This window comes from Gouania willdenowi, chromosome 15 (genome assembly GCF_900634775.1).
Source record: "Gouania willdenowi chromosome 15, fGouWil2.1, whole genome shotgun sequence".
Classification (NCBI taxonomy): domain Eukaryota; kingdom Metazoa; phylum Chordata; class Actinopteri; order Blenniiformes; family Gobiesocidae; genus Gouania; species Gouania willdenowi.
The window spans coordinates 7,989,166-8,003,874 of record NC_041058.1 but is presented as its reverse complement, the minus strand read 5'-3'; the positions used below and the strand labels follow the sequence as shown (position 1 = coordinate 8,003,874).

Here is a 14,709-nt window from a genome sequence, read left to right as displayed (position 1 = left end):
TTGAAAATTTTGAACTCCAGCGAATGTTTTATGTGACGCACAGACACAAAAGCCGTGCTCTTTGGACTTGGCGTTTTGACGGCACTTCAGCTTCCACAGACGGTAAAGAGCATCATTTTCCCTGGGATCCTCCATCGTTGATGGTGAAAAGAAAGGGAGTCTGGTTGGCGGCGCTTTTATATTCGCTTCAGACGCGCATATAAGGCGAATATGGAGGAAACGTTTTTCGATCCTGCGGAAGCTTTCACGCGGTGCCTGCGTCTCTAAAATTTGTGACGCGTCCGGTGTGAACGCAGCATTAGTGTCGAGTGAATCACTGACACCTACAAGAAATCACAATAAAGAATGAAGTAAAAACACTTCTATCCATCCATTCACGAAACTCCACATCCCAGAATGCAACGCGTGTTTAAGGTGGAGATGAAAACGAACTAATTTCAACCTTTTTCTGTTTTTTTTCTGGAGTAAATAATGGAGTAAATTCATTAATCTACGAGGCATACACCACGATTTTATCAAATAAAAAAATATCGAGGATAGCAGCTTTAACTACAATTAATCTGTATTGTTGATGAGTGTGAACGTCACCATGTGATGCCATCAGCAAGGCATGCAAACATGTTGTATCTGTGCGTCAACACTTCGAAATGTTAACAAAGGATTCAGAAACACAGCCTCGCCCTCCCCTGCTCTTTAAAGACACACTGTGCACGCTGACGGTGCACATTCAGGGTAAGTGTTCTAAATGCATTCTGATGGTAAAGACACATACAACGGCACGATTATCAGTATTCATTTATAAATCAGAAACTCGCTGTATGAATAATTCAGATTACTGGAACTTTTCCCTAATGAAACTCAGTCATTGTTTGTTTTCGCAGACTTGTTTCTGGAGTTTTTGTCCCAAATAAAAAAACATCTCCATGTTTGTGAACAAGTTTGTTTAAAGGCAGCGGAAGTAAAAAAACAGACTGTTGGGTTAATAATCTGTGCAGTGCAGACAAAAAACAGGCCGTTCAGTTTGTACTTCACAGTTGACCTACTGCACCAGCATAGATTCTTATTTTGTCAAGCCATGCATGTTGTTTACACTGCCTCACACTGCAGACATTGTATGAACTCAACGGCTACTATACCGAGGAAACATTTCCATGCATTTCAAGGTTTGTTTTTGCAAGACACAAATAGCACTGACCAGCCAGATGGAAGGGAAACTGCAACATGCTCCACGTCCATACGGCCAAGATAATGTAGACCAGCTGAGGACTGTTCTCCCTAAAAAAAACCACATGGAACAGGGGTGTCAAACTCTTTTTTAGTTCAGGGGCCGAATAAGGAGCAGTTTGATTTCAAGTGTGCCACTGATTTTAAGCGGGAAAATTAGTAAGTTCAAAATTATTGTGTTCTGGTTTGCGACATAAAATACAGAATATGTAAGAAACAGACAATATCCAAGCAATAAGTAATAGATGTCCGTCCTAACGGGATCCTCACTTTTCCTAGACTTTGTGATTGTGGTGGGTGGTCAGCGTGGTAGGGAAGGGTTGTGTGTGGGATGTAATTCATGGGAGGGACTGTTGCTGATAAATCTATCCATGTGCTGGAGTCTCTAAACAAACCCTTCCGGTCAACAAGCTTGTCACAGTGATCAATTTCTATTTAATTAAGGGAAATATTATGTGACGATTTGAGGAAAATTGAAGGATTGTGTAAGAATTTTTATCTAATTTTTCAACCGTTAAACATTAAAAATGACTGCGATCATGCAGGAAAACTGTGATCTCCTGCGAATACTGTATAGTTTCATTTACATGTTTTTTCTGTCATTTTTACTTATTCCTGGGGGCCGATTTGAATGCTCCAAAGGGCCACATTGGGCCCCCGGGCCATGAGTTTGACACGTGGCAAAGAAGGACTCCGTTTATGACTATTATATTGACAAATGTAAACACATTTCCTATGACAAAATGTGAACATGTATGTAGTATATAGAAAACCCTGTTTTAACTCCTTAACTACCCCAGGGGTGTCACAGTCTCATTTTAGTTCAGGGGCCAAATATGGATTCGATTACAGGCAGAAAAAAAATGAACAATTTCAGCATTAATCTGCCCTAGTTTGTACTTCCACTTATAAATGTTATATAGCGTAAGGATAGACCGATATAGGTTTTTACCGATACCCATTATTAGTAATTAAGGAAACCAATACACGATATTTCTAAACATTATTAATTTTTTTGTAAAAATTGAAATGTTGGTGTCAAAATTTAGAATAACAGACCTGAAACTAAACAGAATACAATACACAGTTTTTGTTTTTGTGTACTGATCTATGATAAAGACATTAAACTAAGACTGTTGAATTCAGGCTGTATAAGAGCCAAAAGAGTAGATTTTAAAATAAACGTATTTATTGGTGGAAAAAAAAGGATGCAGAATTTTGGATGATTGGTCGATCCTTAATATGAAGTATGTAAGGCACAGACACGTCCAAGCAATAGGTGACAATTACCGGTTCAATCAATTTTCTTCATTTTGTGACCAATTTTGTACCTAATTTTGTGAAATTCTTCCAAATAATTTCAGTAAAATTTCAAGATTTTGATTAAAAAAAAAAAAAAAAAAAAAACTGTTCTTACAACAAGTTAGAATTAACAATAACTAATATTGTGGAGTTTCATTGAATATATGTATTTGGAGAAGCTGAGATATCTACAACTGAATTAGTTGGTAATTTACACAATACTTCATGTTTTCTGTGTCATTTTCACTTTCTCCTGCAGGCCCAATTGGATGCTCTAAAGGGCCAGATTTGGCCCACGGTCCTTGGATTTGGCACTTTTGCCTTAACTTATGAGAAAGCAGCAGCATATAGAGTTTTTAGTATAAATATTGTTTCAAATTAAAAGTTCCTAAACAAGCTCCCAATCAGGTTTTAAAATGTTTTATTGTTGATATACAATCAACTATTCTTGCTAAACATCTGTCAAGTCGGAAAGTATGTAACCTTAAGGGCATCCATCCATTTCCAACCTGCTTATCCTGCCCAACAACTAAATACCATGGGGAAACAATATAAAATGCTTGGTGAGAACATGCAAACTCCTTCTGTACAAAAAGGCTATAGATTTTACTTCTTGTTTTTGCGCTAAGAGGTAACATCTTGCATTAGCATTCCTATTAAATTGAATATTATTGCGAAATACATCAAAACATACCTTAAAGTTTGAATAAACCTATAAAAGAAAATTATTAACACCATCCCAAACTTTAATTGATAACCTAGCACATTTCCATATTTAAACAGCGACACTGATCAGACACCCACTGGACATCCGACAGCGTCTCGTTGGTGAACTCGAGGATGTCTGCGGCGGTGCCCACGAAAATCAGAAGCAGCTGCGACAGCTCGTCTTTAGTGACGCCACCGCCCAGAGGCAGGAGCCACTTCCCCACAATGAGGAGGATGAGCAGGATCTGATGGAGAGCCAGGATCCACTCATTAGAGCAGACAGTTGAAAAGGCCTGTTCAATAATCTGGGGGAAAGGAGAGATTGGGTTTTTACTGACATGGTCTGATCATCATCCCAGGAAACAATTCAAGATTTGTTCACAATTTGTCACTTCACGACTTCTGTAAGATAAACACTTTTGGTTTGATTAATGAAGCATTTTACACCTGAAATCTATGACTTCACAGTCAGAATATACAGCTTATACATTTCTGTCAAATTATCATCATTGTCAGAAAACAAAACAATGTGAAAGTTAAATAATAAAAACATGTTTAGATATCCTAAAACAAAAACGGGCAGCTTCTATCACAGCGGGGGTCACAAAACTGTGATTACCACATTATCAAGATTAATGTCAGCATTCAGCATAATGACCCATCTGAGCATTAACACAGGGAAGAACAAATAGTATTTGTGTGTTTTTCTGTGTAAGTTTTTTGTTGCCTTTTGTGGATTTATTTCTGTTCTTCTTTTGTGTATTTTTCCTGTAAAATGTATGCTTATTAGAGTCATATTGTGTATTTGTGCTGTAATTTAGCTTTTTTTTGGGGTGGGGGAAGTAATTTTTGTGTGTTTCTGTTGTCGTTTTGCTTGTTTTTTTGTTCTGTGGGTTTACAGAGTGATTTTTTGTGTTCTTGCTGTGTTTTTGTGTACTTTTGTTGTCATTTTCTTTACATTTTTAGACATTTTGTGTGTTTCTTAATCTATTTTATAGATTTTCTCGTTAATATGGCAAATTTTTGTTGTATTTTTTGAGTCATTGTATGTTTTTCTTATATTTTTGTGTTATTGTTATTGTTATTGTCATTTTGCGTAATTTCGTTGGCATTTTGTGTGTCTTAGAAGTCCTTTTGTATATGTTGTTGTGGTATTTGTAGTAATTTTGTGTGTTTAGGTGCTTGTTAAGTGTGTCTTGGTTGTAATTTTGTATGTGTTTTTTAAAATCTTTTTCTGTCGCTGTCGTTTTCTGTGTTTCTATTGTTTTGTGTGTTAACTTCCAACTTCATTGATTACAATTTCGTTTCGGGGGCCGCACAAAATTAGACCGACGGCCGCATGTGGCCCACGGGCCGCCAGTTGCCTATGCGTGTCCTAAATGTTCATTGCTTACTTGTTTTGAAACATTTTTCCAGTTTGATGTCATGAAACCCATCCCAGCATATGTTTATATTTTCTCCTTTATTTCTCTCAGTTGGGGATTTAACAACATACGTTACTATAGTGACATCATTGCATTATATAACATAGACATTATTGTTGTAAGTGAAGTATATAAAATGCCCGGACACGCTTTCAGAGCTTTAGGGTGTGTCACTTTCCTTGGCTCACAGCTAATGGGTGTGGTGGAGCTTTTACTGTCTGTATAAACCATTTTAATGATGTCTATCTTTTGTTTAATCGGCGCCATTATTTCCCTGAACAACGTAGACGCTATTGTGTGATTTCATTGCTTTACAATTGTTTCCATTAAAAGTTTAATGAGAAATATCACCACGGATCTGAAACGTGTAAGTTTTGCTCTGACTTCAGCGCTGTTCATAAACAGATATAATTAGTGCACTGTTATTATAAACCAAGAATTTTTGTCACCAATTGTCTCACAAATTCCGAGGCCTAAAAAAGCGGAAGTGACGTAAATAAGGAAAATCTCGCTTGTTCGCGATGCACATTTTCACAGGATTTCTCACCGTGACCACTGATGAATTGTTGTTTTTTTTTAAACAAAAACAAAAAAAAACATAGCATTAAGACACAGTATTTTCCTTTTATTGAACCAGCAGAAGATATTTATTATTATATCTGTAAACTGTCTGGTTAGAACTGCATCATGGTAAAGTGCTAACTTGCAGCATCTTTGTCTGTAACATGTACAATAAACAAAAACTAAACAAAAAAAGGGTTGTTCTAGCGTATTAGGGCTACGCTAAAATAAAAACAAATCCGAGCACGACGAGATTAAAGTCGTTATATATCGAGAATATCTTTTAAGATACGGCTTTATTCTCATAGAATTATGACTCTATCCTAGAAATATTACAAGTTTAATCTTGTAATCTTAATTTTATAAAATTTTGATGTTATTAAGATACGACTTTATCCTCATAAAATGACAACTTTATTCCTGAAATATTGCGACTTTAATGTCGTAGTGCCCAGATATTTAATTTTATTTTAATGTGGCCCTAATATATTTATATATATATATATATATATATATATATATATATATATATATATATATATATATGGTTTATTATATGTTGTAAAATAAATCAGCAGCAACTTCAGTGCTTTCTACAGTTTGTCATGTCATTCACCATTTAAATAATTGATTGTTGGAAATGCATGCATCAATTATTGACAACTACTTAAAAATCCCGATGCATCAATTATTTATCCAACGCCTAATTCCAGTGAAAAAAATAATAACCCATACTTGGTATATTATGCTATTGCTCTCTGCTATCATATTGAATAAAATGAACAAATATAAAGCTATTTCAGTATTTTGCTGAGTGCATTATGGAGGAATTTTGTCTTTGAAGATTGACGACATCAGTTATCATGAAAGCAGATAATTAATAGAGGTGACTGAGTTTATGTTGAGATACATACAGTACATTCTATTTTTGGAAAGGGAAAAAGATTAAATATAAATTGCAGTTGGAACAAGAAGACAGTCATCAATATCCCCCGCTAGATTGGTTGTCATTAAAACTGATAAAGTCTTCCTAAATGTCGCAAATGTATACATAAGAAAATATGATCACATCAGAATATAAAATTACTAACTGTCTTAAACGGTTTCTAAGAAAAGCTGTCCCCTTTGACGATACCTCGAACAGCGTAAAAAAACGGCACAAGGGCAATAACTCCGGAAGAAATATTTGCGCACCTCTCATTTTCAAACTCCATCAAGGTATTGATACCCTGAAGCCACACACCGAATTTGTTTATCCTATCTTAAACGATCTCTAAGAAAAGCTGTCCCCTTTGAAGATACCTCGAACAGAGTAAAAAAAACGGAAAAAGGGCAATAACTCCTGAAAAAAATATTGCACACTTCTCATTTTCGAACTCCATCAAGGTATTGATACCCTGAAGCCACACACTGAATTTGGTTATCGTATATCTTAAAGGTTTCTGAGAAAAGCTGTTCCCTTTAACTCGGACGGATGCACAAACGGATGAACGGAGCTCCAACCTACTGTATATCCCACTTCCACACTTTGTAGAATATATAGATAAAAAATAACCATGCTCAGTAGGAATATAAACAAAAAATAAAATAAACTATAACAATCCCGATTTTTTTTCAAATCTGCGATACCATTATACCCTCAATGACACGTCTTGTGATTTTTGCGATATCTTGTCGCATGATATATAATCCCACTTTGAGTAATGATAAATAATGAGACCTACGACTTTATCGTACCTACTGCTCTACGTTGTTCTAGTGATCAAAGAAAAAATGCATTTAATTTACCTAGATCAACAAACTGCTTCATATGTTAAGGTTTTCTTTTCTTCAGACAACTTTTTTCAGGAAATTTATTTTGATCTCTTGACATGTTTTGACTGTCAACTGCCAGTTTTCCTCAGAGGCGTCTACTGATTGCTTTGATCCCTGATCACTCTTTATAACACAAGACCAATACATTCCCAGCTATCTTTAGCTGGGTTTCCATTACAGTATTTTGCCAAATAAAAGTGATATTTCGAAAGTTCCGACAAAGTATAATTACGTTTTGAACGCGTTTCCATTGAAGGTTGTTCTGGGTAGGAGCCTCGATCGTAACTCCCGTGGAATCTCATCCCATGAGACTATATTGTCTTGGTCTCCTCTTCTGTCTACAAGTACTGCACAATGATTTCTCGCAGATAAGTCGTCATGTGACCAGGTACGTCTTGTCCTTTGACGTGTAATTGCGGAAAATGTGTCTCCATTGCGCTTTTCCCGACACATTTCAATATCAAAATGTCAGAAAAACCTCCCCATGAAAGCGTAAAAACTTTTTAGCAATATTTTAGTGTTTTTTCAAAATTCAGGTGTTTACATTGCCAGTTTTTATTGCGCTATTTAAATTCGCACAATTCCAAGGGTAATGTAGACGCAGCTTTTGTCACTAAGGATTGTTTGTTCTGTATTATTTCTTTCTGGGTATTTTTTCCACAGTAAACATAGAAGTCATGCAAAGAGTGAGAAATGTCTCACCTTGAGGTAGTTTTGGTCCGTCAGGTTCCCTAGGGTGCTGTTTAGGACCATCACTTTAAGCACATTCTCCCACGAGTCAAGTTTCCTACACTGAAGATAATCACATGGATGATTTAACACTGGATTCATTTTGTTTCAATAAAACAGTATCAAAACATGTGTGTACAGGAGTTATCCTCTCCTTCCATCCTCCAAACTGCCTCATTACAGATGTTTGAAAAAAAAAAAAAGACATGCGATGATTGCGCGTTGCTGTTTTCTGCTCTGCACCTCAGGCTCATTGGACTTTTCCTGCTGGTGGTGAAGCTCCAGGAGCCAGATGGAAGGAATGATACTGATGAGAAACATAAGGATCGGGGGGGAAAACCTGCAACACAACCAGCAGCACTTTATCAGCACGGCTGCAAACGGATGAGTCAGTGAAGGCGGATAGCTGAGTCAGCAAAAGACAAGGTCCGGAGTTCAAAACCATTTCGTTGACTCCGCTGCCAAAAATATGATATATCGCTTTTTCTTACAGTGTTTTACTCATATATAAAAACAAACAAAAAAACAAAGCCTTTTTGTCAGAATAAAAACTACGGGATAGATATTATCAGTCAATGGTAGGGGTGAGTACTGGCAAGGATGTTGCAACACGATGTATCACAATACTTGGGTCACGATACGATATTATGCAATATTCTAAACACAGAGATGAAAAATCAAGTTGCTGTATATGTTCATCGGAAGATATTCATCATTCAGAGGACAAATTGAGTCAAAACTATTTGCTTCAAAACATCCTATTTATTATTTATTATTAGTGTTTTTGTACATTTTCACTGAAAAAAAGAAAGTGCAACAAGTCTCAAAGTAACCATGACAACATAATGACGGCATTGTAACAACTGTAAGTGAGAACATTAATGATAAAACACCCTGAGTTACTGACAATGCAAAAAAATTAAAAAAAAATATAATTTATCCTATTGTGTCAGTTTAAGCACTGATCTGAACAGATTATAAAATTAAAATAAAATGTAATCAAGTGCATCAAATAACCATTGCAACACATTGAAAGCATTGTAACCACCACTGAAATATTGCGCAAATACACAAAAATACTGATTAAATACATTTTCTTTTTGTTTTTAAAAAAATAAAAAAAATAAATAAAATAAAATAAATAGAATCGATTTTCTAAATTAAAAAATCGATTTAAAATCAGCACCCAAAAAATGGCGACATATCGTGAAATCAATTTTTTTCCCACACCCCTAGTCAGTGGTAGTCAAAACATGGCTGAGTCTCCTCAGGCAGAGACCTGAGTGTGTGCTATCAGTGTGAGATGGTATCTGGCCTGCTTAGGGAAGTCTGACCAGAACCAACCAAGAGAGGGAGTTCTGTGATGACACATCAGTTATTATAGCCATAAAGTGTGATATCAGTATACTGTACATCAATATCAGTTTTTTTGGTAACACTTTACTTGAAGTTTTAAACATAAGGATGGCATTACAATGTCATTATTATGACATGACACATGTCATTAGCATGAATAAGGTGTCATTAAGTGTTATTCCTTACCCTGAACCAGAGGTGGACAATTTCTATCACAGCAAGGGCCACAAAAATGTGACTGTTTGATCGAAGGGCCACATTATTAACATTCATGTCAGTATTTAGAATAATAATGACCAATCTTAGCCTTAACACAGGAAATAACAAAGAGTTTTTAAGTAGTTTTGTGTGTTTTTTTATAATTCTGTGTATGTTTGTTGTTGTCTTGCTTGTTATGATTGTTTTTTATGCATTCATGTTGTGCTTTTGTGTATTATTCCTAAAATGTATATATTTGTTTGAGTTATTTTGTGTATTTTTGTTGTCGTTTTGTGTTATTTGGATCAATTTTGTGAATTACTGTTGTCAGTTTGCACATTTTTGAGTATTTTCTGTGATTTTCTTGTCTTTTACTGTATTTTTCTGCAATGCTGTAATTCTTTGAATTTTTTATTTATTTTTTTTTTTGTGTGTTCTTGCTTTTGTTTTGTGTTTTTTCTGTCATTTTGTAAGTTTATTTTGAGGGCCGCATAAAATTTGACCGAGGGATAGGGCTGGGTGATTTTGCCTAAAAAAGAATCTCTGATTTTTGAAAGAAAAATTCGATTTTTGATTTGATTTAATTCATTTATTTTTTTAATGCACTTAAAAACGACTGCAGACATCAGATATATTGTCAAAAGTGCACCTTTATTGCTGTGATTGTCCTCAAGAGTTAAAATGCAAAGAACAATCCCCTTTAACTGAGGTTTAAGCAAAAGCGCAACAGCGACTTCACAGTAGCTTTAATTTTCTGATTAAGAAATCAGATAACTACATATTCTATAACATATAACATTACAATTAAAAAACTAATAAACTCTTCCCTTAGCATCTCAGCATAGTGTGAATAAAACATTAAACATGCCTGTGGCACACATATAGCCTACTCAAAGGGTAAACACATGTAAACAAAGAGGGGGCTGGCTCACATCGGAACGCGAAAAAGTCCGAAAAAACTGTGGTGGGGAAAAAGGAAAAATATTTAAAAATTAAAATAAATTTAAAAAAAAAAATATATATATATATTTATATTTATATTTTTTTATTATTTCTTTTCATAAATATATTTATTATTTTATTTATTTATTTTTTACATTTTTTAACTCAAAATTGCAAAATAAAAATCGTTTTTAACTACAAATTCGATTAATCGATGAAATCAATTTTTTGCCCAGCCCTACCGAGGGCCCAATGTGGCTCCTGGGTCACCAGTTGCCCACGTCTAACCCCTAACCCTGCTAGATGCCTCCACCTAACCCAAAAAATGCCAACATAGCTCCAAAGGTGTCATAATATAGTGAAGGACACTTAATGACAGCCTTCATGACACATTATTCACGTTAATGACAGATAACGACAGCGTAATGTCAGCCTTATGTGTAAAACTTCGTGTTACCGTTTTTTTTAATTTTTTTTTTTACTGATATTGAAAAACAGTTTGTAATGTTTTTTGACTCAACATATTAAAAATGAATATGACACTTTTTCAATAAAATTGCACTGATGAGGTTTATTTGTGGAATACGTCCAGTGGGCATCACATTAACCTATGGGACTGGCTGATTGGCTGAATGTCTACACCTGTCCTGGTCTAATTAGAACTTCTACCTGCAGCAGTCACTGCACCACTGGAAAAGAAGGACCTACTCAGCTCTGCTTCAGAGATTCTTAGGGACTTGTTTTGTGATATTTTTAGACTTGTTTTTTAATGATGTGATTTTGTAGTTTAGTTGTGTAAGATTGTGTTCCTGTTTTCCCCTTTCACACGGTAAGAGAGTTCTGTTTTCTCTTAACCATGCGTTCCCATGTTTGTCGTTCGTTAAATTCTTACTTAGTTTCAGGGGTGTGAGCTGTCTGTTTAATACAGTGGATACCAGTGCTCGTATTCACGAAGCTTCTCAGAATTCCCTCAAAAAACTCCTAACTTAGCCTAAAAATTGCTAGCAAGGAATCTTTTCTTAAAAGTTCTTCAGGAAGTTTCTGAGCAATGAGTTGACAGAGATTGTTATCTTAGTGATATTGAAAACGACTGCAATCATGTGATATCCAGGAAGCACCAGGAAAACTGTGAGCATTGAGTTTTATTTACACAATGTTTTCTCTGTCATTTATACTTTCTCCTGCAGCCTGATCTGGATGATCTGAAGGGCCGAACTTGGCCCCTGGGCCTTGAGTTTGACACTTGTGTCTTTAGACTTAAAGAAACGACACACATGGTGTGATGATAACCCATTACATGCAGCTCTGCATATTCCATTATCACTCTGCTGTTGTCACCTCTCACCATATGCAGAATTTTACTCCAAAAAACACTGCTGTGCACAAGCTGGTCGATCAGATAGAATGTGTGTATGAGGGGCTTAAAGGGGTCCCACCCCCTCCTCACTGTCCCAAAGAGGAAAAGCAAGATAAAGGATGTGTGCATTGTGCACGATGCACATTATGCATTATAACCTACTGCAGTGGGCGTGTACACCAGTGTTAATTATGACAGAACATTTGGATTCAGTTTTTAGTCAATAGTCTTCTAACTGAAATACAACTTAGTCTTGGTCTAAACTTAGACATTAGGACAAGTTCAGTTATAATCTAGTTTTCATCAACTAAATAGCATTAACATTTGAATACAAAGCATACGTTATTGCACTTTTTTTTTTTTTTTTTTTTAAAGATTCAATTAATGTTTATCAACCTGATAGGGCGACCGTGGCTCAGGTGGTAGTGGGTCGTCTTCTGATCGAAGGGTGGGGGGTTCGATCCCAGTACCTTGGGCAAGACACTGAACCCTAAGTTGCTCCCAGTGGTCGACAAGCACCTTGCATGGCAGTCCTGTCCCACTGGTGTGTGAATGTGAGAGTGATTGGGTGAATGAGCTGATGTGTAAAGCGCTTTGAGACTGCTTCAGTGTGGTGATAAAGCGCTATATAAAATCAAGTCCATTTTCCATTTTTTACCATAGTACCACAGGTGTAATTAGTACTGTTACTTGATTGAAATGACTAATAATGCACTAAAACAACAATAAAAATACACACAATGACAAAAAATATTCAAAACAGAACAAATTACATGAAATAATTACAAAAAAATCATTACAAAAATTGATAAAACAAAATACACTAAATGAGCAAAAATTACGCAAAACGACGACAAAAAAATACACAGAAAAACAGATAAATACACAAACTGATTTCAAAATCCCACAAAACTACAACAAAAACTTTTGTTTTGTCCTGTATTACAGTACAGTAATGCTCAGATTGTTGATTAATCTGAATGTGGATGTGAATATTGATATTGTGGCCCTCAGATCGAACACAATCACATATTTGTGGCCCCTGCTGTGATGGGGGGAAAAAAAACTTCACTTTTTACATTTATTTTTTTTATGCAGGTGATTAGTTTAATTTAGTTTTTGATTTATTAAGAAATATGATGTTAATTGTTCCCTGTTGGTTCAATACATTTGAAAATGTGATATTTCTCAGTATTATTTGGGGGTAAATCATCTAAAAAAATACTCCCACCCTTCATTTATGGTAAATATTTGGTAATAATAACAAAAACACTAATTTACTCAGTAATGGTTGAGTGTAGAAAAATAACAAATTACTTTAATTATTTTCAAATGTACTGATTTAGAGATATACACTAAAAAGTACAAATACCCATAAAGTAACTCATTTAAAGTAATGTGAGTATTTGTAATCTATTACTTTAAACTCTGGATAGTATTAATGTTTGTAACAGATTTGAAGAGATCAATGCACAAGAGGACCACATGATCATGAGTTCTGATTGGATTTCGTCCTATGTGACGAAATTATAATTGAGTTTTCATTAGTTGACGAAAATACCAATAGGTTTTGATAGATTTCGCGCACAAGTTTTTTTTTTAAAAATTATTATTATTATTGTTTTTTTTTTTTTTTTACATAGTAATGAAATCGTCAGTTACCCCCAATGCATTATATCTTTAATAAAATTAGTCATTCTTACCATTTATAATCTTTTCCTTTTCGGCTCCTCAGCGTCACGATCATCTCAGCGACCAGCGGCAGAAAGAGGAACGTCAGGAACCAGTAGATGGGTTCTTTCTTGACCCAGGTCACCCTCCAGACCCCGGCCAGAGAGACCAGGATGAAGAGCGCCCTGGTCGTGATCGCACACATGAAGCGGAAGAGACACATCACGATGATGCAGCAGATACAGGTACACGTACAGATGTGTAGGAGCAGGACGCGGTGAGGAGGAGCACAACTGGATGTGGATGAAGTCCCTAAACTTTAGGCCCCGCCCCCCAGTCTGAGTCCCAGCCGATCAGGGGGAGCGCGAGCTGCCAATCACTGCAGAGGCACGTGGTGCCGAGCGGAGCCCATTCACACAAAAATCACTTTAAAAATTGTTTATTTCTTCTTTTCTTTAAGACACAAAAGAAACTAAGTCATCAATATGGAAGTCCATTCCCGCCAATAAAAAATAAATAAATAAATAAATAATAATAATAATAATAATAATAATAATAATAATAATAATAAACTGTTCTTTAGTCATAACTATGAGATTGTCTTATAATTATGACTAATTAAGTCATAAAACAAGGAAAAGTATAATACATTAGGTATACTAAGTGATAATTATGAGATAATATCTCATAATTATAACTTGGATTTTGTATTTTACTTTTCCTAGGAAAAATACAATAATAAGACATACTTAAGTTATTATGAGATAAAGATACTATCTTATAATTATGAGATATAAAAATTTGGAAAAGCAGAATAAAATTATGAAGTCATAATTATGAGATAGTATCTCATCATAATCATGAGATACTAAGTCATAGTTAGTATCTCATCTATATTACTTAGATTTTATTTTACTGTTTTTTTCACAAGTAAAATTATCTCACAATTATGACTTAAGAATTTTTCTTGTACTTTTCCTAGTTTTCTAAGTCACAAGTATTATTATTTTACTTTTGTTTTTATTATTGGTGGTAATGGACTTCCATACATCAATGACTGCTTCACACATTTATGAAATAAAACTGATACATGTATATCATAGAAATGGACATATTTCCTTTTTTCCCAAATCTCTGAGTTTCTTTTTTTAAATTCTTATTTTATCAGAAGAATAACAATCAGACTGCCTTAGCATAGAAATGCATTCAAACACAAAAATAGTTAACGTCAAATTCATCACCTCATGCACATGCACAAGTCTGTTTAATCCATGCTAAAAAAAATATATAAATAAATGATGAAATGAAATTTAAAAAAAAGTAAATAAAAGGAAGCAGTAGTTTGAGACATTACCGCCTATAAATTGTACTTCTGTATTCACACAGGAAGTTGTGCCCATAATGTTTAAATGGTACAATAAC

General features: G+C 34.9%; 1 protein-coding gene across 3 annotated transcripts in view; it reads right to left on the bottom strand.

The window, feature by feature from the left end:
* LOC114476744 (transmembrane protein 26-like) overlaps positions 1–14,709 on the bottom strand; it is a 32,063-nt gene that overhangs the window by 2,083 nt on the left and 15,271 nt on the right. The window contains exons 2-6 of one of the 3 annotated variants that reach the window (XM_028468613.1): positions 13,320–13,472; positions 8,007–8,103; positions 7,737–7,826; positions 3,331–3,539; positions 1,196–1,275 (exon numbers count right to left, since the gene is read on the bottom strand). In XM_028468613.1, the coding sequence (XP_028324414.1) occupies positions 1,196–1,275; positions 3,331–3,539; positions 7,737–7,826; positions 8,007–8,103; positions 13,320–13,363 (520 nt within the window). In that variant the 5' untranslated portion in view covers positions 13,364–13,472. Of the gene's footprint in view, positions 1–1,195; positions 1,276–3,330; positions 3,540–7,736; positions 7,827–8,006; positions 8,104–13,319; positions 13,567–14,709 lie in introns of those variants that run through there. The other 2 variants (XM_028468611.1, XM_028468612.1) reach the window with 2 other exon arrangements.